Source organism: Athene cunicularia (assembly GCF_003259725.1).
Source record: "Athene cunicularia isolate RWA chromosome 5 unlocalized genomic scaffold, athCun1 chr5_part1, whole genome shotgun sequence".
Taxonomy (NCBI): Eukaryota; Metazoa; Chordata; class Aves; order Strigiformes; family Strigidae; genus Athene; species Athene cunicularia.
Window position 1 is genome coordinate 43,041,975 of NW_020799101.1, and position 20,604 is coordinate 43,062,578.

Here is a 20,604-nt window from a genome sequence, read left to right on the forward strand (position 1 = left end):
GGACAGCAGCCTTCCCACTTTCCAAAGTGGCCAGATGTGAATGTTTGGGGGTGGGGCAGTTATAAGTCTCTCCCAAGATGTGCCTATTTTGTGGTCCCTTTTATTTCCTCTCATTTGTGATATTTTGTAGTAATAGATATTTTTTTTTTCCTTCCATCTGTTTCTCTGTGGTCATGTGTCCGTCTTGGCTCTGATGGGCTGCTGGTGTTATCATATGATCTTCCATCTTGCCTCCAGTGTCTGGTTAGCATGACTGCAATCACTCAGAAACAGCTGCTCACTCCTGACAACAAGGTTCTTTATTTTATTCTTTTCCTCTCAATTTTCCATTTTACCCTTTTCCTTTGGAGTTTTGGTTTTTGTTTTCTTTTATAAATTTATTTATTTTTGAAATAAAAAGATGAAAACTCAGGGGCAAATGGGAGAAATGAGGAAGATTTAGGATAGGTCTGGATGTCCAGGACTTATTTACCACTTGTGCTGCTCCAGTGCATATCCTTGACGATGTTATGAGGGTTGAAGAGGATGGTAGCTTTATAGAGAGATGACCTTGTTCAGATGGGAAGTGGAGGTTTGCAGGGATACAGACAGATGCCTGTGTTAAGGTGTCTCCACTTTGTCCTGGGTTATTAAACTCACTGGTTGAATGGCCAAGTTGCAAGGCAGGTTTCAAGGCCACTAGATCCCAAGATGTTTTCAAATTGCACATAGGAATAACTGCAATAATTTGTACACAGTGCCATACTACTAGTGGTCCAATTTGGACTATCTGTTTTCATGTCATGAGTCATCTATCAAAGTGGACTTCTGTGCTACCCCTTGCCTGACTCCAGGACTGTTTCATCATTAAGGAGATCATTTTGACAATCCACATAAAGGAGGGCCTGGAGATACTTGTTGACTGAATGTAGGAGATGGTTTAAGACAAACTAGTGGAGCATGCACAGTTGTTGCAATTGCCTAGGGGGCAGGGTAGCTCTGATCTCTCTTTTGTCCTTTGAATAACTTTTCTTGCTGAATGTGTGCATAATGTTGTCCTTTGTTAGGCACTGGCAAGCATGAGTCTGAATACTCAGCCCATTCTTAATCTAGAGAAGTTCCACGAGGGGCAAGAGGTGCCACTGCTGCTGGGAAGACCACAGAATGATTTGCAGTCTACTCCTTCCACAGAATTCAACCCTCTGATCTATGGAAATGATGTGGACTCTGTGGATGTGGCTACCAGGTGAGGCTGAACAGGAAGGTGCTGTTGAGTCTTCATAAAGTTTGCACTTGAAGGCAGCACAGACACTTCTCTGGGTCCTGTGGTAGAAGCAGCATTTTCCAGGTTCTACAGCAGGTTCTACTTTACATCATGGGGAAAAAAAGAGCAGAAATTACAGTGTTTATCTCAATCTATTAACTACATGAACATAACTCTGTGTCTTGAGGGGGTGTTTTGTTTCTTGCATTTTCATATAGATTATCCAGTTTACCTGGACTTGTCAGTTTGATGTTGTATCCTCAGCTTAAATCACAAGCCTTCAACTAAAAAAAAGCTGGAGACAGTTGTTGCCTCAGCTAGCGAGTATGAGAACGATGTCCCTCATTTAGTGTGTCTTGGTGTTGAGGTGATGAATTAAAACAAAGTGATTTCTTGTGGGTTTTTTTTTTTTTTCTTTAAAGACAGCTGTTTTCTAAGAAGAATTAGTTTTCATACTGGGTTGCCATTCCTCAAAGGTTTGAAACATTGCCTACTGCATACCTTTTACAGGCTCTCTGTCTTCTGTGGTGTTATTGCTTTTATCTGATATATTGTCCTCTGTTTCGTTTTAGGGTTGCTATGGTGAGGTTCTTCAACTCGCCAAATGTTTTGCAAGGTTTCCAGATGCATACTCGAACTCTTCGTCTCTTCCCACGACCGGTGGTGGCCTTTCAGGCAAATTCTTTTCTTGCCTCTAGGCCAAAGCAAACACCTTTTGCAGATAAGCTTTCCAGGACACAGGCAGTAGAATACTTTGGAGAATGGTCACTCAACCCTACTAACTATGCTTTCCAAAGAATTCATAACAGTAAGTTTTGGTCTTGCCTTTCCTGCACTTGGATGTAATGCAGGAACTTCAGAAGCAGAGAGATTCTAGGGAAGGACTTAGTTTTACATCATATTACTCCTTCTGGGGAGGGAAATGCAGTTCAAGGAACATTTTTCTATTTTTATATGTCATCATGTGTTTCTTTCAAGTTAGCCTTGCTATTAGCCACTCCAATTAATTTTACCTCGTCTTTGGTTACGGAGAAGTCTTGTAGGCATCTTAGAGTAGGGATTGTACCTTCCTTTGTGCAAGACTTAGTAGGGGTAGCCTCACTGCGAATGAAGCATTTGACACCAATAAATTAGTACGATTAACTCTCCCCTTGTTTTTTGTGCAGATATGTTTGACCCAGCGCTGATTGGTGACAAACCGAAGTGGTATGCTCACCAGCTGCAGCCCATCCACTATCGTGTCTATGACAGTAATTCACAGCTGGCCGAAGCACTGAATGTCCCAGCAGAGAAAGAAACAGATTCTGATCTCACTGATGACAGGTTAGTAGGGAGTATGACCCTAGTCATATGATAGTTACTTCAGATTTCTGGCCTCTCCTACTTCTTGTTTGCAGCCTTTTCCTGTAGCCTGCCAGGCTGCTGTTTCATTTCTTCTGTCTGGGCAGAATACTGACACTGAAGTAAATTTTCTCACTCCTCACAGCAACTTCTTATAACCCTTTGCTAGTGTCTTCTCAAGCCTTCATTTAATGTGAATCTCCATTTGTATTTTCCTGTTTTCTTCTGCTACCTGTGTACCACTTGACATTTGGTATTTCCTCCCACCCTAATGCTTTTTTCTTCCATGCTGTTCTTTTTCCGGTTATTTTTATTGCAGTACTACAAGTACTCCCACCCATCCTACCGCTCTATCAAATCTCTACTCAGTGCACATAGTTATGTGAAGCTTGTTAGTACTACCCACTGACTGAGACCTCCTTCTGTGCTCAGTAAAATGAGAGTAAACTTTTTTGCTATAGTAGTCTTGGCCATATTTCCCAGAGTATGGAATGTAGTTTTATTATTCTTCATTCTCTGCTAGCCTGTGAGATCTTTCAGGCTTGGACTTGCACATGTTTTATGTTCTACACAGCACCAGTGGTCCTGTCAGAGTGTGATTTATCATTAGCATAAAGAGGGAACGCTCTTAATTGTGATTTCCAGTTCCCTTGAAGTTGTCCTACACACACACATTGAGAACTAATGCACTGCTCCCTGCTCACTTATGCTTGACCTCATTAACATTGCTGAGAGCCTTTAAATGTCTTCCCATATTGTCTCTTCACGTACCTCAAAATTATTTCATTTTCTCTGTCCTTTCATGAAGCTGGCTTCTGGCTCTTGCCAGAAATTTGTTTGTAGAGACTGTAATATCTTGATATTTTTAAAAGGTCCATGAAAACAATGCTGATTCACATCTTTGAAACATCAGGCCCTCTGTTGCTGTTATGCTGCCATTCATCTCTCTTTCTCACTTTTGTGGCAGTGGCAGTGACAGTGTTGACTATGACGACTCAAGTTCCTCCTACTCCTCCCTTGGTGACTTTGTCAGTGAGATGATGAAATGTGACATTAATGGTGATACCCCAAGTGAGTAACTTTGAGCTTTGCTTTCATGAGGTCCACATAGGTTCCTCTTCCCTGTTCATCTGTACTGTGGGAAGAATGCCTCCCATAAGTCCCTGAATCAGAGCAAAGTATTGTTCCATTGTAGTCTTGTTCTGAGGTAAAAGTGTTTTCTATACTCCTTCTTCAATATCCAGGGGTAGGCTGAAAAAAGTAATTTCTGCTGCTTATAAACAATGCCCTCCAGAGGACACTGGAAGGAAGAGGAACAGAAACAGGTGCTGCTGAACAAAACTGGCTAGATCTAGAAACAACCTGCTGCTGCCAGTAGATACTGTGCCATATGGGCAGCAGAGTACGAGCTTTCTTGTGCCCTTGCATATTGGTTCTCAGTGCTGGCTTTAATGAGTCACTCTGTCCTAGTGGGGACAGGAAAATGCATTCTCTGTGGCTTACATGGAGGCTGTAGCTTCTCTTGTGAGAGTAGGAAAAATCTCACGTTCTTCAGTAAACTAAATCTAGGAGTGCCAACAGCCAACATATTCCCGTGTCCCAAAGACAAGAGGTAGTAATCATAAGTTGCAATGAAAGAAACTGCTTGGACATAAGGAAAAGATCTTCATGGTTAGTGCAGTTAAACAGGTTTCCAGGATCGCAATAGAATGTCAAGCCTTGAAGTCTTTCGAAACTCAGTGGGGCAGTGCCCTGAGCAGCTTGCTTTACCTTTGAAGTTACCCTTGTTTTGGTCAGAGAGTTGGAATAGATGACCTCCAAAAGCCCTTTACAACTTCAATTTTTATGCAGGTTTATTCTGCTGAGCAGTCCTCACCTGCTAGGGATCTTTAGTTAGATGGGAATAAAGGCTATGCCTTCCTCAGACAGTGTTCTTTAATGCAAAATTATGTGTTTGCAGATGTTGACCCCCTGACTCATGCAGCCCTTGGTGATGCTAGTGAAGTGGAATTTGATGATTTTCAAGAATATTCAGGGGATCTGGATGAACAGGCCATGGACAGTGAAAACTCTCAAGAGAACAACCAGCCTCGTTCAAGTTCCAGTACTACAGCCAGTAGCAGCCCCAGCACTGTCATCCATGGAGTGAATCATGTGTGTACTGAGATGAGTTCAGCCCCAAGATCAGTATTAGGATATAAAGAATGGGAGAATGCCCTTCTGAGAAGGGCAAAAGCTAATAGGACTGTGAAACCATACGCAAATTAAACTGCATGCTCTTTCTGGACTTTCTGAGTAAGGTGGAGTTTACTGGTACCCTCTTACGCTGGGATAGAGCATTCCTGTACATAAAAGCTCCCATGCATTGAAAAATGCAGCATTAACAGAGAGCAGTGGTCCAGGTTGTGACTGCAGGAAGTTGCTTTTAGAGAGTCTGGAAAGACCTGATGCGTTAAGAGGAACAGAGAGTGGGGTGGGGAAACTCAGGAATCTGTAGTCATTTAGGGAGAATGAAAGTTGCTTGAATAACCACAACACAGAGTAATAGAGAGCTGTTATCCTATCTGACACTTAACAGTAAGATCAGTTTTACAGGGGGGTATGTCCCAAGAACAATACACAAATACTGCTGTGTATATATAAAATCCTAGATTAGAGCCACAGATGGGGGGGGGGGGGGGGTGTCCTGCCCTTCAGTTGTATGTAACGCAAATTAGCGAACAGATCAATGATTTGACTGGTCCACAGGAGTCAGCAGATTCAGCAGAAATGGAAGAGAAATTGGTTGCTGGATTTTCAAACCATCTCACTTCCTTGCCACTGCAACCGAGCTTTCCTAAAATAAGCTTGGATCGTCGTGAGAGCGACAGCGCAGCTGGCAGCATGGGTTCCTCAGAAGGGGTGGTGAGGAAGCGAGAGTATGACAATCCATACTTTGAACCACAATATGGTTTTCCTACGGAGGATGAAGATGATGAGCAGGAAGAGAGCTACACCCCAAGATTTAACCAGAATCTCAATGGAAGCAGGCGAGTCCTTGTCTCCTGCCCTGTTCTGCGCTGTTGGGGTTTCCATCTGCTTCATGTAGTTTAACGCTCATGCATTGAAATGTCTTTTGCACTTGGAATGTTTTGATGATTGCTTCCATTTAATATGGAAATCTAATATGGTTTGAGTAAAGGCACTTGCTCATTTCCCTCAGTTCCTCGCTTTTATGTAAGCAGTAGGAAGAACAGCATTATCATTTCTTCCTAGAAACGTTCTAGTATATCACCTGCTGATTTCTGGAAACCTTTGAGGGTTTTTTGTGGTTTTTTTTTTTTTTGGTGAAGCTTTGTCTTTTGGGGGAAAGATACTGTAGTGATTGATGACATTGGGTTTTCTTGTTTTTGCTCTCAAAGCAGACCCTTTTGCCCCCCAAATCCACCAATGCCCTTTTGCAGACAACTTTTCAGCATGCCCTGAAAGGTAATAAAAACCTCCAGCATGCAAAGATGCTTCAATTCTCTTGTTTTTTCTTTTTTAGTTCTTTTTTCTTTCCCACAAGGTAAGGGTAGTGTGGTGAAAGCTGATGGGGATTGAGACCAGCACTGATCTCCCACAATCATACAACATGTTGATTTGGGGCAGGAAGGGGAAAAGCTAATTACAGTTGTACTTAATTTCTTTAAAGGTCTCAGAAGTTACTCCGTCCAAACAGTTTAAAACTGGCCAATGATTCTGATGCAGATTCAGATTCCAGGGCCAGTTCCCCAAACTCTACTGTCTCCAACAACAGCAGTGAAGGTTTTGGGGGCATCATGTCTTTTGCAAGTATGTACTAATACATTCATTAAGCTGGTTTTATGTATATTGTATTAGAGTTTGCAGAGAGGTGGAACAGAGGGTTGGCTAGTCAGGAGAATGACTTGGTTGTCAGATTGTTACCAGCTCTCCAGAAGTCATGTTGGGAGCCACGGGACCTATTTTACTTATATTACTGAAAACTACTGCTTCATGTATTTTTCAGTAAGAAGGACTTTGATTATGTGGATTATATGGCACTTTAGGGCACAGATCAGAAATTCTTTCAGTTTTATAAATAAAAGTCTGTGCAATTTCATGAAGTTTAAACAAAAATCTTACCAGCAGTGTGCCTTCCATCTTCTGTGTTTAGGTGCTAAATTCAATTTCTTGACTGTGCTCACCTACTTGCAATTAGATTTTAATAATAAAATCACCAGGTGTGGAAAACTAATCTAGAGTTTTTTAATGAATGAAGGAAGATACAGCCGGTTGAGTCTTGCACTGTAGTGGGGAGTGGTGCAAGAAGTTTGCAGCAGTGGGGAATGTGTATTGGATGTTTCTGGTAAAATTATTGTTACTAAAATAAGGCTTTAAAAAAAGAAACAGCAAATTGAAATAGTACAGTGACATTTTAAATTAACATCTTGTAGATCCACGAGCTGATTAACACTCATGAGATGCTTTCAGGCTGTCTGCAGGCTCAACCACATGACGATGCATTATTGTGTTCTTAAGATCTGTCTGTACTAGGAAGAACTTTTGTTTTCTCCTAATAAATGGAAACCTTCTATTTAAAGCATGCTTCTGTGGCAGATTTATAGTGTTTTACAAGGCACAGTGCACAATCCTCACTTCAGAATTACATTTTTTGGAGATCTTCCCTCATCCTGTTGTCTCATATGGCTCCTACCATTCATTTGCTTATAAAAAGAGGATCAAACTAGAAGATGCAGCTGCTGTGAGGTTACCAGTTTAAGTGCAGGAAGACAGGTGGATATTGCTGTTACATTTAAGACTCAATAAAACCAACAGCAGTGGTTGTAACATGAAAGCTAAGAATTATGTTTTGTACAATATGGAATAGTCTGATTACAGATGTGGTTGAAATGTCAGTGAGATGGTGTTATGCTTGTGAGACTTCTGGGTAACAAGGAAGAACCTGATCATTAAGGAGCTGGAATAAGAGGATGAATTACAGGAAGTTTAGGAAGTTTGAGTCTGTGCAGTGAGCATTAGGCATTTAATTGTTTTCTTCTTCTGTCATAGGCAGCCTGTACAGAAACCACAGCACAAGTTTCAGTCTATCCAACTTAGCCCTACCAACCAAAGTTGGGAGAGACAAGAATACTCCCTTTCCCAGCCTGAAAGGTAACCATTTTCCCTTTTGTCTTATACAGCCTTACAGTTCTTGTGACTTGGCAGTCTGAGGTCTTACCCCTAAACAGGAATCCTGGGGGAGACACATTTTGGTATTTTGGGTGGTACCTGTCTTAAGTATCAAGACAGTAAATTGTCTCCATATTTCTCAGTCAGACTTCTTCCCACCAACTGGGCTGTGTTGGGATGGGAGACTGGTTGGTCTAGCCCGTGTTAGCGGATACACTGTGAATGTTGGTTTTGTTTTGTGTTTTGTTTTATTTTATTTTTAAGTACTTAGTGTAAAGAATGGGAACCAAGAGGTAGGTTCTGCTTTTGTAAAACTATTATCCCATGATTAGCCTTAGGAAACTCGTTGCCTCTGTAAGTGGGTATAATGCCAAACTCCCATGGAGACTGCAGTTTACATGGGTTTCTAAAGTCTTTTGTTCAAAAGTCTTTTCTGTTCACTGGATAGAACATTTCTGATCAAAATCAAATTATAACCATACTTCAGCTCATTCAGAGTGAAGATCGATCCTAACATGTGCACAGTCTTTTCATTGGAACATCTCCTGTTTGTCTACAGTATCATTAAGTAACATGTCTGACTGGGCACTAGAGAAATGTCACCCTTACCATGGGGTGTTGGACAGCCTGGTCATCCTTGTACCAGATGTAATAACAGAAGGGTGATGCTAGTGAAGTGGTGATTAAACACATGCTGATGTTTTAGTGTTGAGAGCTTTTCAGGTTTTATTTTACCTTTTGCGTTACTCTATCTGATTAGAGCTTACTGCTTTTGTTTTAATATGTTGATTTTTTTCATTTATTTTTTCCTCCTCATCATTTTCATCGGTAAAGATTACTTTAATCTGGAAGTGGGAAGGGATGTGGATGAAGGTTGGTATGATGTTTTGCTGACCTTTGACCTTGTAGAAACAAAGGCCCAAAGCTGTTTTTCTGTTTCTGCTTTGGACTTTGTTTTTGAGACAAGTAACCATTCCCTGTGTGTAAAATGAGGAGGAACAGGACTGGTAGGGTGAAAACACTAGCAGAGACTCTGCACAGCTGTTTTTGACAACCTTTTACCAGTTGGTTATGTTTTCATGTCCAATTGTACTGGATAAGAAACATGCTTCATGTCAGGGTTATTTCCATGGGTAAACTTAATGACTGATTCCATGCATTGGAAGAAAACAGTGATGGGGTTTGCCATTCCACGTTCATGCTTTGCACCTCATCTTCTGCACTTTGGTGTTCTTTTCTTGACTATTTTAATCCTGTAGGGCCTTTAATGCTACTATGCAGATACGAGGATGGGGTTTCCGCGGAGTAGCTCAGTCTGTTTTATGCATGTGCAAGCGTGTGTGTGCGCGTGTGTGTCCGTGTTCATTTACATGTGCATGCTGGCTCACTGGGATTCCCACTGGGCACTTCACTGGTTTTTAAATGTTTTTGTCTCTGTTGTACAGGTATAAAATTGCTGCATTAACTTGCTCTTACCAAGTGTGTGTGGTACCTTATGTATCTAACTGTAATGGGAAATGGTGCTGGGACTCCATCTCATTGCTGCTGTTTGAACACTTTCCATCTTCCTTTTTAATTTCTATTTCATGCACATCCATTGATATTTTTTCCTCAGTGATGCAGATGGTTTTGATAGTGCCCTTGAAATACAGTATGTGCAGTAATGTCCTTGAAGATGCAATACCTTGGTTCCACGATGCCAAATTTCAAGTCAAGCACTATCTCTGAGATTAATATGCTGGCCCTGTTGTCTTGGGCTTTCAAGCATCCTTCCTGATCTAGCATCATTTGGGTTTTGTTTTGAGGGAGGGCTGGGAAGAAGCTGGTAGTTGGATTCTTTTGATGCTGATGGTGGGGAGTGTAGATATTGTAGTACACTACTAATTGTGTATTTTGTGTCCCAGTATTTGGGTTAAATACTATAATGGAGATTATTACTGAAGCTGGCCCAGTAAGCAATGAAGGTGGGTTCCCTACAGCATGAGCTGTGCATGATATAACAATTTCCAGCATTCCCTATGCCTGACTTTGGGCTACCTTTCTCACTGGGTAACCAGTACCACATGATCTATACTAGTCACCCCCAATGCATTATGCTTTCACATATAGTGACTAATTTGAAGATGGTTCTTGTTGTGGAACTGCATGCAGAGCAGCCAAACTTTTCCTGCCTTTCACCTCCTGCTCCCATTACCATCTTCTCTTTTTCTCTCTGCATTACTCCCATTACTGTTTTCTGCCGATGTGTGATGCTAGAATATGATATACGCTGCTGCTTTTTTGGAGTTTCCATTTTGTTTGAAGTCTGTTACCTGTAATTCAAATAGGTGTGTTAGCCAACCTTAGCATTGCTTGTTACTGTCCTGGGATCAGGTTGTTTTCCTCCCAGCCCTTCCTCTCATCCTGTTTCCTCTCCTCTTTAGGAAACAGACGAGCCCTTGTGGATCAAAAGTCTTCAGTCATTAAGCACAGCCCAACAGTGAAGAGAGAATCCCCATCACCTCAGGGACGAACTAGCAATTCCAGGTAATAGTTTGCATTGGGTTTTGAGTATAACTTGTTGTTAGACTGGTCTTCCGCTTGGCCAATGTTTCTTCAGAAGTCTCGCTACTGAAAACTAAATAGGACGTTTCTGTGGCACTAAGCTTGCGCTTACTGTCTGCAAAGATTTGTATGGATGGTCTTACAGTTAATAGTGCACATACATGGTTTTCTGTGCTCCAAAATGTATCCTCTTCCTGTCTGAGATCCAAAAAATTCGAGGTCCCTACTTTAACTCAGTATTTATTCTTTGTAATTGAGTCTGTTCTGAATGAGGTAGTCTAGCCCGTGGAATTTTAGTGCAGCATGGAGGGGATCAGCCGAGTCACATGAAGCAGTTTGATTCCGTGAATTCATGTGAAATGCTTTTCTCAGCCTTGGGAAGGGACTCAGAATGGTGCAAGTAAACATTACATGACTGGTGTCTGCGCTTTGTCCTCCCTTTCTTATGTAACAGTCATGGGTAGAGTGACGTTTACTTTGAGCTGGGTGCGGAAGCAAAGCAAGAACAGTAACTGCATCTCAGACTGGGGAATGCAACAGGTTGCACAGGAGTTCCTCCTCCTTACCATTCCCTCCCCTGTGGCAAAACAAGCTGAAGCAGTACGTGTGCCAAGGCTGGTGCAGTGGTGCTATTAGTAGTGCTGCTTTTCCCCCTTCAAGGAAAGCATACAGGTCAGACGAGGTGGCGGTGAGAGAAGGTTGTGGCATAGAGGATTCCTATGGATTCCGAGGAGTGCAGTGAAGGTGAGGAGTGGGGTGGTAGCTAGAGGGACTAGAGGAACATCTGATTATGGCTTATTATAGGAAATAGCGGACAAAATAAAATATTTGATATTACACCAACAGAACAGAGCTTGAGCTATGCAGTTATGTTAGCAGGCTTAGCTAAATATGAATTTATTTTCTTGTAAACTTAGCCTTGATAGGAAATGTGTTTCTGTGTGTGTCCTAGCCCTATCTCTCTTCCCATGCAAGGCAAGATAAGGAGAGGGCTAACTTTGGCCTGCTTTCTCTTAAATCCATCAGTGAGAACCAGCAGTTTCTGAAGGAGGTGGTACACAATGTTCTCGATGGGCAAGGTGTTGGCTGGCTGAACATGAAGAGAGTCCGACGTCTGCTGGAGAGTGAGCAGCTCCGTGTCTTTGTACTAAGCAAGCTGAATCGCACGATCCAGTCAGAGGAAGATGCCCGACAGGATGTCATACAGGATGTGGTCAGTGCTGAACTCATCAGGGTCCTCACGTCTAGTGTCTGCTGAGGCTCAATTTGTAGAAAGTTTTTGATAAATTGTCTCCTAAAAGCTGATGTTAGAGCAGTTTTGGAATTTATGTTCTTGAATTACTTTCTCACTTCTGAAATAGTGACGCTAATGAGATTTTCACTGCAGGAGATCAGCCGCAAGGTTTATAAAGGCATGCTGGACTTGCTGAAGTGCACCGTGTTGAGCCTGGAGCAGTCATATGCAAATGCTGGCCTGGGAGGCATGGCCAGTGTTTTTGGCCTGCTAGAGATAGCACATACTCACTATTACAACAAAGGTAAGAAAAGTGTTTATGAGAATACAGTGTTTATGAGCCAAACAAGATCCTTTTTGTGAAGGTAGCTGTCTTGTGGCTTCTGATATTTCAGGGTTTTTACAGCACTTATAGGTGAGAAGTGTACTGTTGTTACTGAAACCTTACATTTTCTTGCACACATGTAACCAGGCCAAAACAAAATAATGGCCATACTGAAATGTGATTGAAAATGGAAACTATGAAGCAAGATACAAAACCTGGGACTTCTACAGATGAAGTGGAAATTCTGAGAGTGTGGGCATTCAGCTAACACTGTCCCAACCACAGTCTTGGAAAGTTATTGCAGACAACCTGAATAGGGAGGGAGATATTTCTAATGTGGAACCATAGGAGACTTACATCTCACCAACCACCTTGCATCACACAGATTCTTATATCACTAAATACTCTTGGAGAGGGATGTCTGAAAATACCTCTTTATTTTTCAGCTTTTTCTTAAAATCTGATTCTTAATGCCAAATCAGAAAATACATGTGTAAGGAAAAAGAGCAAAAGATGACAAAAAGCTTCCTCCCTGCTTAATATCTGACTCAGCTGTAATCTCAAATGATGAAAAGCTATTTATTTCATTGTAGCAGAGGAGTAACATCTACTAAACATGTTATAGTTAGTGTTCTGGGTGGCTTGCATCAGGGATTTTATGAGTTGGCTGAGATGCCCTGTGGGTTACAGGTGTTCATTTCCAGTTATTTTTAGAATGCTGTGGGAGGTAAGGAAGGTTGTGCTGGTGTCACGGTCCTGAATGTGGGGAATAGGCTGATCTTGGTAATTATAAGCATTTTAGCCTGACACTGATCCTAAGCAAAACTGTAGAGTGGCTGCTGTAAAACTCAGTGGTTTTAGAGTGAAGTCTTGCTAATGTAATGCCAGATACCATAATTTGATGGTAAGTGGAGTTTACCTGGTAAATTAATTGTGGTCACAATAAACAAAATCTGATAAAAACTTTTAAAGCCTCAATACATCTTTGAAGGACTTCTCTCTTTATTGCATGATATTTTGATTTATAGCCAAATTTTAGCCTTTTAATATGTTTTACCTGTTTTCAATGAGTTGATCTAGATATTTCAACTCTAGATATTCTAGAAACTAAAAGAGATTAGTGCTTATCTTAAAGTTATTTAACATAGTAGTGATCTAGTAGTCCTAAAATTGTTCAGTTTATGTATGATGCATACTGTTTGAATAGGACATGATACAGGTATAGATTATTTGACTAGAGGAAGCTGAATCTTGATAAATCATAATTTATTGTGATTAATTTATTTTAATATGGCCAAACTAGGGACTTGTGTTTAGGAACAAGAACAGCAGGATTGGGAACTAGTCCTTAGGAAGCAGTGTCTCTGAAAATGGCAGCTATGTGTGAACATCCCACTGTTCGCTGTGTCTGTAGAAACTGGAGAGGGGGGCACTGTATTATCCTCGGAATATAGATTCGGGATGCAGCTATTGTGTTGTCTCTGGATATGTCGCTAACAAGACCCACATCAGAGGTACTGCTTCCAGTTCTGATCATCACATCTTGAAAAATTGAGGAGATTTCTGAAAAGACCTACAAGGAAATGGGAAAACACTTTCGCTCTGAAAGATGGAGGTGTCGGTCTGTTGAATGTTATGTGTTGTTCATTTTCAACTATCTAAATGGAAAGATGTTGCTGATAGCAGAACCTTTAATGTACTGGACAAAGCCATCGCACGTTCTAGTGGTATGACAAATTTAGGTTATGAAATTTTGACTGTTAGCCTCATCAGCTATTGGAACAGTTTGTGCAGGATTGCAGGAGGCTCTTTATGGAAAACCTAATTCTGTTCTGAAAGTTTTGCTGTAATTCAAACTGAAGTTTGATACAGAGAACTAATGCAAACTGCCCGTGGGGACATATGATTATAGGAAATCTCAAAGAATGATGGAAGAACTATAACTGATAGTTTTTGGGTTTTTTTTCCTAACAAGTTTCATTTGGTGTTACCCATCAAAGATGATTGTATTTGTCATCTTTTCATGGCAAGAGGAGTTTGCTTATATTCTAGAAGTGATACTCTTGGTAGTTCAGGCAGAGTTGTTTAATTTTACAAGCTCAGCAGAAGAGATATTACAGTTACTGTGTCAAAGAAGATTCCTAGGTTTCAAATATACAGGAAGGAGATAATCTGAGTATCCCCAAAACAGCACTCTGGCTTTCTCCTCTACTGTTTCCACCACTGTGTCAGACTATCTGCAAGCCACGGTGACCTGTGGGAACAAATGTGAGACTGAGCTGTTTCAGTGCCAGGCTTAATGATTTAGGTGAGACCATCTGTCTCATCTTTCTTTTCCTGCTCTCATTTCCTTTTTCTTTTTTTTTTTTTTTTTTTTTTTTTTTTTAAAAAAACCAGAAAAGAGAAAACGAAGCCCAACAGATGGATCTATCACTCCGGTTGGGAAGGATCCTGCATCATCCCCAAGACTGGAGCCAAAACCTGCGATGCAGCTGCCGGTACCTCAGCTAATGCCAAAGGCACCAAGCCCTGCAGACAAAGGGCCAAGGGAGTTTGACACAAGGAGTCTAAAGGAAGAAAATTTTATTGCTTCCATTGGTGTGTATTGAGGGGCATGTGAGGTGCAGGAGGGACTTCTATTTTGGCATTAGGTTCTATCTGCATTCTCTCCATTTTAACACACTACATTGCTGCTGTAACATGCTTCATTTACACCTTGGATCACAAGGAACAATCATATGTGTTTTGACTCTATGCTTGGATAAACTATTCAGGGCAGTTTTCTCCCAGAAGCTTTCTAATCTTAATTGTTTCTGAATTTCATTACACTTTAGACAAATTTATTTTTTGCTCTGTGATTGATGTTTTCAAGCAACAGGAAATGGCAAAAGGGAAACAGGGCCAGCAGGAATTTGGAAAGGGCCACTGTGGAAGGGACCACATGAAACAAGTTTTCTAGTCATTGCTGACTACCTGTGGATTATTTGGATTGCATCCTGATAGAAGTGGGACCCAGGATATTTTAATAATAAAAACTGCCAAAAAGATTTTAGTTGTAGTGTTACAGTTTCAGTGAGCAGGACTGATGGATCTTCCTTCTATGCAATAGCAAATAGAATGCGTGTCCTTCTAAACAGCATCTGCTAGGCTGGTCACTGGAAATTTTCCCAGTCTAATTTCTTAGCTGGTATGGCTTTTCCCTGTGTCTGGGAAAAAGTTAGAGGTAGGCTTTAAACTGTTTATCTAGAAAGGACTTTACATATTATTTATTTTGGTGAAAAAATAGTATTTTTGTTGAATCCAACCTGCTGTGGATTGTAAACAAGAGAAATGTACCATCAGCATATGAGAGAAATTCTTTGTCAACTCCAAAAATATGTCATGTTAAATTTTAGCAATTGCTTCTTATAGCCTGTTTAAAACAACTTTTTAATGGAATCACTGAATGGAAGATTAATCTTCTGAAAGCAACATGCTACTATGAGGCTGTACCTGCAGTATGTGGCATACAACAAAGAAATGTGTGTATTGGGCATTTACATGTCAGGAGTGCAGGTATTCATTCTTATACCCACGTAAGAGCTGCAGGCTGAGTGATGTTGAGCCCTTCTGAAGTGGTTCTGAGCCCCTCTGACTTGATTTGCTTTCTTGTTTCAAGAGGTGTAATCTATGGAGTTTGTTGCTCAGAAACTATCCTTCCACTCTATTTGAAAATCTATCAGGGAGCTAAAAGAGATTCAGATTTACAGCATTTCAGTTTAGTAGTTTGGTGTGCTCTGGGTATTTAATATATTTTTTGTAGAAACGAGTAAAAGGAAAGTATGCTTCTGACACAACTAAGAATAAAGCAGACATTAGGCCAGCATTCTTTTAAAGAACGAAGAGACATCTTTTGATTGGATTGCTGCGACGTCTCCTTTCCCTCAGATGAAATTAAAGCCTCATAGACATGGAAATCATAGAGATTAGACAGTCCATGTTTGTGAAGCATTGTAAGAATTGCTTTTCAAAAGAAGTCCTGCTTAATATGTTAACTACTGTTGCCAGCATATTAGCTTTAAACAATTCACAGTCTTCAAGGGCAGGCAACAGATATATGCTTATTGGTGGTTCTGATGCTCTAACGATTTCCCCTTGTCTTCTGTGGAACTAAGTTAGAAGTAGGATATGGTTTCACCAAAACTGATCAAAGTTCAAAAGACTTCAATGTTTTTTCTGAAGTTTTGGGGTTTTTTTTGGTAACTGGTTTTGCCTGTCACCAAGAACCACAAACTAGTATGCGAGTCAGGCTTTAAGAAATTGCTCTAAAAACAATGTAGATTCCATGTTTAGCTGACTCTTGAGATCTAGAAGTAAAGGGAATTTCTTTTGTGTTGCAGCAAGATAATTTAAAGCTTCTTGGCTGTTATACTTCCTTTATGTTCTTTTATGGAAGCTTCAGTCTAAGACAGTACTTTGGATATACAGTTCCAGAGTTAGTCACGGCCAGGCTAAAATTCCTTCGGTAGTGAAATGCAGACTTTCTCATTAAAACTAACTTCTTTAGGGAAGAAACATTTGGTAAAGATTTACATGTTGCTGAAATAATAAAGTATTTGTCAGTAATTCCATTTAAACGTGAGAAAAAATGGTTTTACGTGAAAATGATCCAACACCAGAACAGGTTGCCTGGAAAGGTGGTGAATTCTCCGTCTGTGGAGACGGTGAACACCTGACTGGATGTGGTCCTGTGACAACCTGCTTTAGTTGACCCTGTTTTGAGCAGGGAGGTTTGACTAGATGATCTCCAGAGGTCCCTTTGAACCTCAGCAGTTCCTTGATTCTGTGAAGTTTGGAAGGTGCTTACTGCCTCAGGTTGCAATATGGATGTAGAAGTCTCAGTGAATCTGTTGATATCGTATGGACAAAATACAAGTTGGACTGCTGCCCTTTTGACATAGTTACAAGGGGTGATACTAGAATGAAAAACAAGTCATCAGCACGATGGAGTAAAATCACGTGTGGTACTGTTTGCAATAGCCACACATAAAGTGTATCTTAGTGTGGTGGTTAAACTGCGTCTCTGAGATCTAGAGGTATGGTAGCTGAAGGTGTGCAGTTTTCTTGTACTGCAGAAAAACCAGCTAGGAGCTTCAAGGAGTTTTCCAAAGTTCAGGGTGGATGTGTTCCTGTTTGACCTCTTGTTCTTGTTTACTTTTCAGAAACTTTATGGTTTCTTGTATACCTCTGAAGTATGTAGCATGCTCCTTGTAACAGGGAAGGCTGTTGGTATTCAAACTTCTTACTACTGAGTTGAAGGGCGATAGATTTTTATCAGTTGAGGGTTGATCTTCACTGTGCTTTAATACCTAATTGCTTAGCTAGGAAATTAATTGTGAAGATGATGCTTCTGGTAATTGATGATCTCTTAAGAAACAAAGTATTTGTTTACTTCTGGGGTCTTCCAGGGTCCATGATCATCACCTGTAGTGTTGGCCTTTTTTTTAGGACACTAGTGGCTTTAAAGCTGATAGTTAATTGTTTCCCCCTTTACATTAGTGGTTAGTTTGGTTTTATTGCATGCTTGCAGAAACTGTTAATGAAAATGTCAGTACTCTACTGAAGTTTTCATTACTGCTTTTGACATAATTGTTTAATGTTGGCAGATCACTTTATTTTGACAGTTTTTTGAAACAGAAAAGATTGTGCTACCTGCTTTGTCTGCATCATATCCTTTCTGGACCTGTTATCGTGTTTAGTTCAGGCTCATGTAACAGTCATTGGCATAGTATTTTATGCTCCTTGAGTTTATTTTAAGGTTTTCCTTTTCTTCTTTGGCAGAGTAGTTGAGAATAAAATCTAGGCCATTTTAATGTGCTAGGATATACTCTATCCTGAATTAACAGGCAAGTCAGGTAAAAGTAATTTAATGGCAGGTATTGTAGCTTGCAGCCTGGTGGTTTTTAAAGTAAAGCCATATAGACTGAGCACTTAAGAAGCCAGATGTTTTCAAGGCCCTTTAACAAACAAAATCCATCTTAGAGGTTGTTATCTGTGTTAGTGTGTGCTCAGCTAGATAAGCCTATGGGATGCTGTTTGGATCCATAAGCAATTTTATCCTATCCATCTGTGTATTATGAAAGTTGAAGGAACATCCATCAATCATGAAGCAGGTAAAGAAGTCAGTTTGTTAGCAGCTGTCTTTCTAGCTTTTTATCCCTTGCTACATTTGCCTTGCTCCTGATACGTTTAATGATAATACTTTGGAGCCTTCCTCCACAATCATAACGCTATAATATTAAAATGTTTTTTTCAGTAGACATTTTGCTAAATAGAACTTTTCTAGAGCCTGTCTTGCCCTAATTTCTGCCATTTGCAGGGTGGGATGGGTTTCTGACACACTTCAAGTGACCTTTTAGTTGCTCAGCATGTTTCCTTGAAGAGCAGTACAAGAATATTGTAGTCCTTTTTCCTTCCCTTTGCACTTTTCTAAGAGTATGTTCCTGTGTAGCATTCCCAGCTTTAATTGTGCTAGTGCCAGAGGACAGTGCCCAGCGTTCAGAGTCAGTTCAGCATGTCAGCTTGTAATGTTTCCTTTGCCCAACAAGCCAGCACCTGGAATGATCTGATGTTTCTGAGCAGAAAAGATGACTGCGCTTCAGAGGTTTCAGGAATGCAAGTGATAGAAGAGTGCGAGTGCCTCATCGCTATTTTGTCTCAGGGCTGTGCTTCAAACCAAACGAATGCATGCAGACTTCAGACTTTTCTCCTTTTCTTTGCATTGTATCGTCTTAGGAATTCCTTGACTTTGATTGGAGTGCTGTGACCTAATTTGAATTTGGAAGCTGGCATTAAGCATGACTGATACCTTGCTCATTTTTCTTCTTCCCTACTTTCCATTCTTTATACCCTGTTAGAACAAGTGGATGCGGAGAAGTTCAGCTTTTTGCACGTAGGACTGGTTGATAGGCAGAGCCAAGCATTTACTGAGAATGCTGTCAGGTCAAAAATAACTTGTGCTTGTAAAATTTGCAATACTTGTTAAGATATAATATTGGTTAAATACTGTGTTAACCTACAGTTTTAATTTTCTTGGAATTGCTGTTGCTGGTTTTGTGCCTTTTCCTTTCAATGATATAAACTAGAGATGTTAAAATGTTTCTGTTAATTAGAGCTTCTGTGATGACTACATTTTGGAGGAATAAATATCTGACAGTCTTAAAGGCTCAGGAAAGGTGATTAACTGTGTTATACGTGTTCATAATAGCTGTTTTTCCTTAGTTGGGTCACTGTTTGAAGTCATCTCTAACATTTGAATTCTGTAAACGAGAGATGATGCAGTGCTGGATTCCTAACATGGATTTCTTGTAAAATGGTGTTAACCCTTCACTCAATAGTTGTCATAAATTTCTGCCTTTTTTTTTTTTTGAGATGAAGGGGTGGGGTTTTTTGTTTCAAAATTTTTCCCCGTTTTCACCTGTCTGACCAGCCGCTGACTCTTTCTCTTTCTCTCCTGCTTTCAATGCATCTTGGGTAGAATTGTGGAACAAGCACCAGGAAGTGAAAAAGCAAAAATCTTTGGAAAAAACGAGTAAGGAAATTAAAAAATGTAGAAACTGACTCCTCCAGCCTCCCCATAACTGCCAACTCCCCAGGTGCAGGGTGAGCTTGCATCTATGGCACACAGTTTTTTATACCCACAAGAACAAAGGTCTATCAAGAAAGCTACGTTAGAGGAGACCAAACAGATCAGTTTGCTCCTGGGGAAATTCTGTTCAAATGCCTCTTCTTTTTTTTTTTTTTCCTGTCTTTTTTCCTCCACTGAATGTTGCCTTCTTCAAAGAAGGGAAAGCAGATATTCTGCATCCTCACTGTATCAGATATATATGGAAGGATTTCAAGATACTCCATCTCCTTTCTTAAAAGTTAAAAGACCAGTTTTGCTTAACAAGTCTTTGACGTGAATAGCTTGATTGGTTGATTGAATGTTACTGGAAAGAAGAAATCTCTATTCTTTCAAGCCGTGGGATGGCAAATTTTGTTACCTGTCATCAACCATGAACAGTTTATGACCACAGTCAGGCTGCAACAAGAAATACTTTCGAGGGGGAGAGAGAAGGTATATGTGAAGAATTGTATTTAGTGATAGCTGTTAGAGATTAGCCTCATAAGAAGGAATCAACCTAATTTTGTTTTTTATATCCCATGTTGAAGGAGGAGTGAAGTGGTCTGAGGCTGTTTGCAAAGCCTAAATAGTAGTATAAATCTACACAAATCTTAAAATTTATTGAAATACGATATTGAATATAATATTGAATACGTATTATCTGCAGGTATAGTACAAGGTTTTGTTCTTTTGGTTATCACTGTTGTAAATAAGATCATATGACATAAGGACAATAGCTACCTTGTAATAACCGTGATATGGTAGGTGTTTCCTAACCATAAGTGTAGTTTCTACTTTGTAGAGCTGATGCCCCTTATACAGACTGAAATTTGGGGAGGATTAATAGCAGAGATGAATGGGTGTACATTCCTGACATTCTGACTAGGCCTGGATTTGCCACATTAATTTTAGGCTGTTGAGTTAAATACTTCAGTTAAGTACAAGTGAGCATCTGGAGTTAGTTCAGAGAGAATGGGGCAAATGGGGCACCTCCACAGTACAGCTTCCTACATTTAAAACCTGAATTGCTTTCTGCTGAGGTAGGAGTGTGTGTGAGACAGACTCATAGCACATGCACACACCTACTCTCCCAAATCAGG

General features: G+C 40.4%; 1 protein-coding gene across 29 annotated transcripts in view; it reads left to right on the forward strand.

The window, feature by feature from the left end:
* The window catches only part of MADD (MAP kinase activating death domain), a 70,389-nt gene that overhangs the window by 19,548 nt on the left and 30,237 nt on the right, over positions 1–20,604 (forward strand). For 7 of the 29 annotated variants that reach the window (XM_026849803.1, XM_026849805.1, XM_026849792.1 and 4 more), the window contains 16 exons: positions 238–294; positions 1,047–1,225; positions 1,816–2,051; positions 2,410–2,566; positions 3,549–3,655; positions 4,545–4,738; positions 5,282–5,613; positions 6,258–6,397; positions 7,637–7,738; positions 8,591–8,629; positions 9,661–9,720; positions 10,180–10,282; positions 11,327–11,513; positions 11,688–11,838; positions 14,251–14,457; positions 19,376–19,429. In XM_026849803.1, the coding sequence (XP_026705604.1) occupies positions 238–294; positions 1,047–1,225; positions 1,816–2,051; positions 2,410–2,566; positions 3,549–3,655; positions 4,545–4,738; positions 5,282–5,613; positions 6,258–6,397; positions 7,637–7,738; positions 8,591–8,629; positions 9,661–9,720; positions 10,180–10,282; positions 11,327–11,513; positions 11,688–11,838; positions 14,251–14,457; positions 19,376–19,429 (2,305 nt within the window). The remainder of the gene's footprint in view (positions 1–237; positions 295–1,046; positions 1,226–1,815; positions 2,052–2,409; positions 2,567–3,548; positions 3,656–4,544; positions 4,739–5,281; positions 5,614–6,257; positions 6,398–7,636; positions 7,739–8,590; positions 8,630–9,660; positions 9,721–10,179; positions 10,283–11,326; positions 11,514–11,687; positions 11,839–14,250; positions 14,458–19,375; positions 19,430–20,604) is intronic. The other 22 variants (XM_026849810.1, XM_026849813.1, XM_026849815.1 and 19 more) reach the window with 14 other exon arrangements.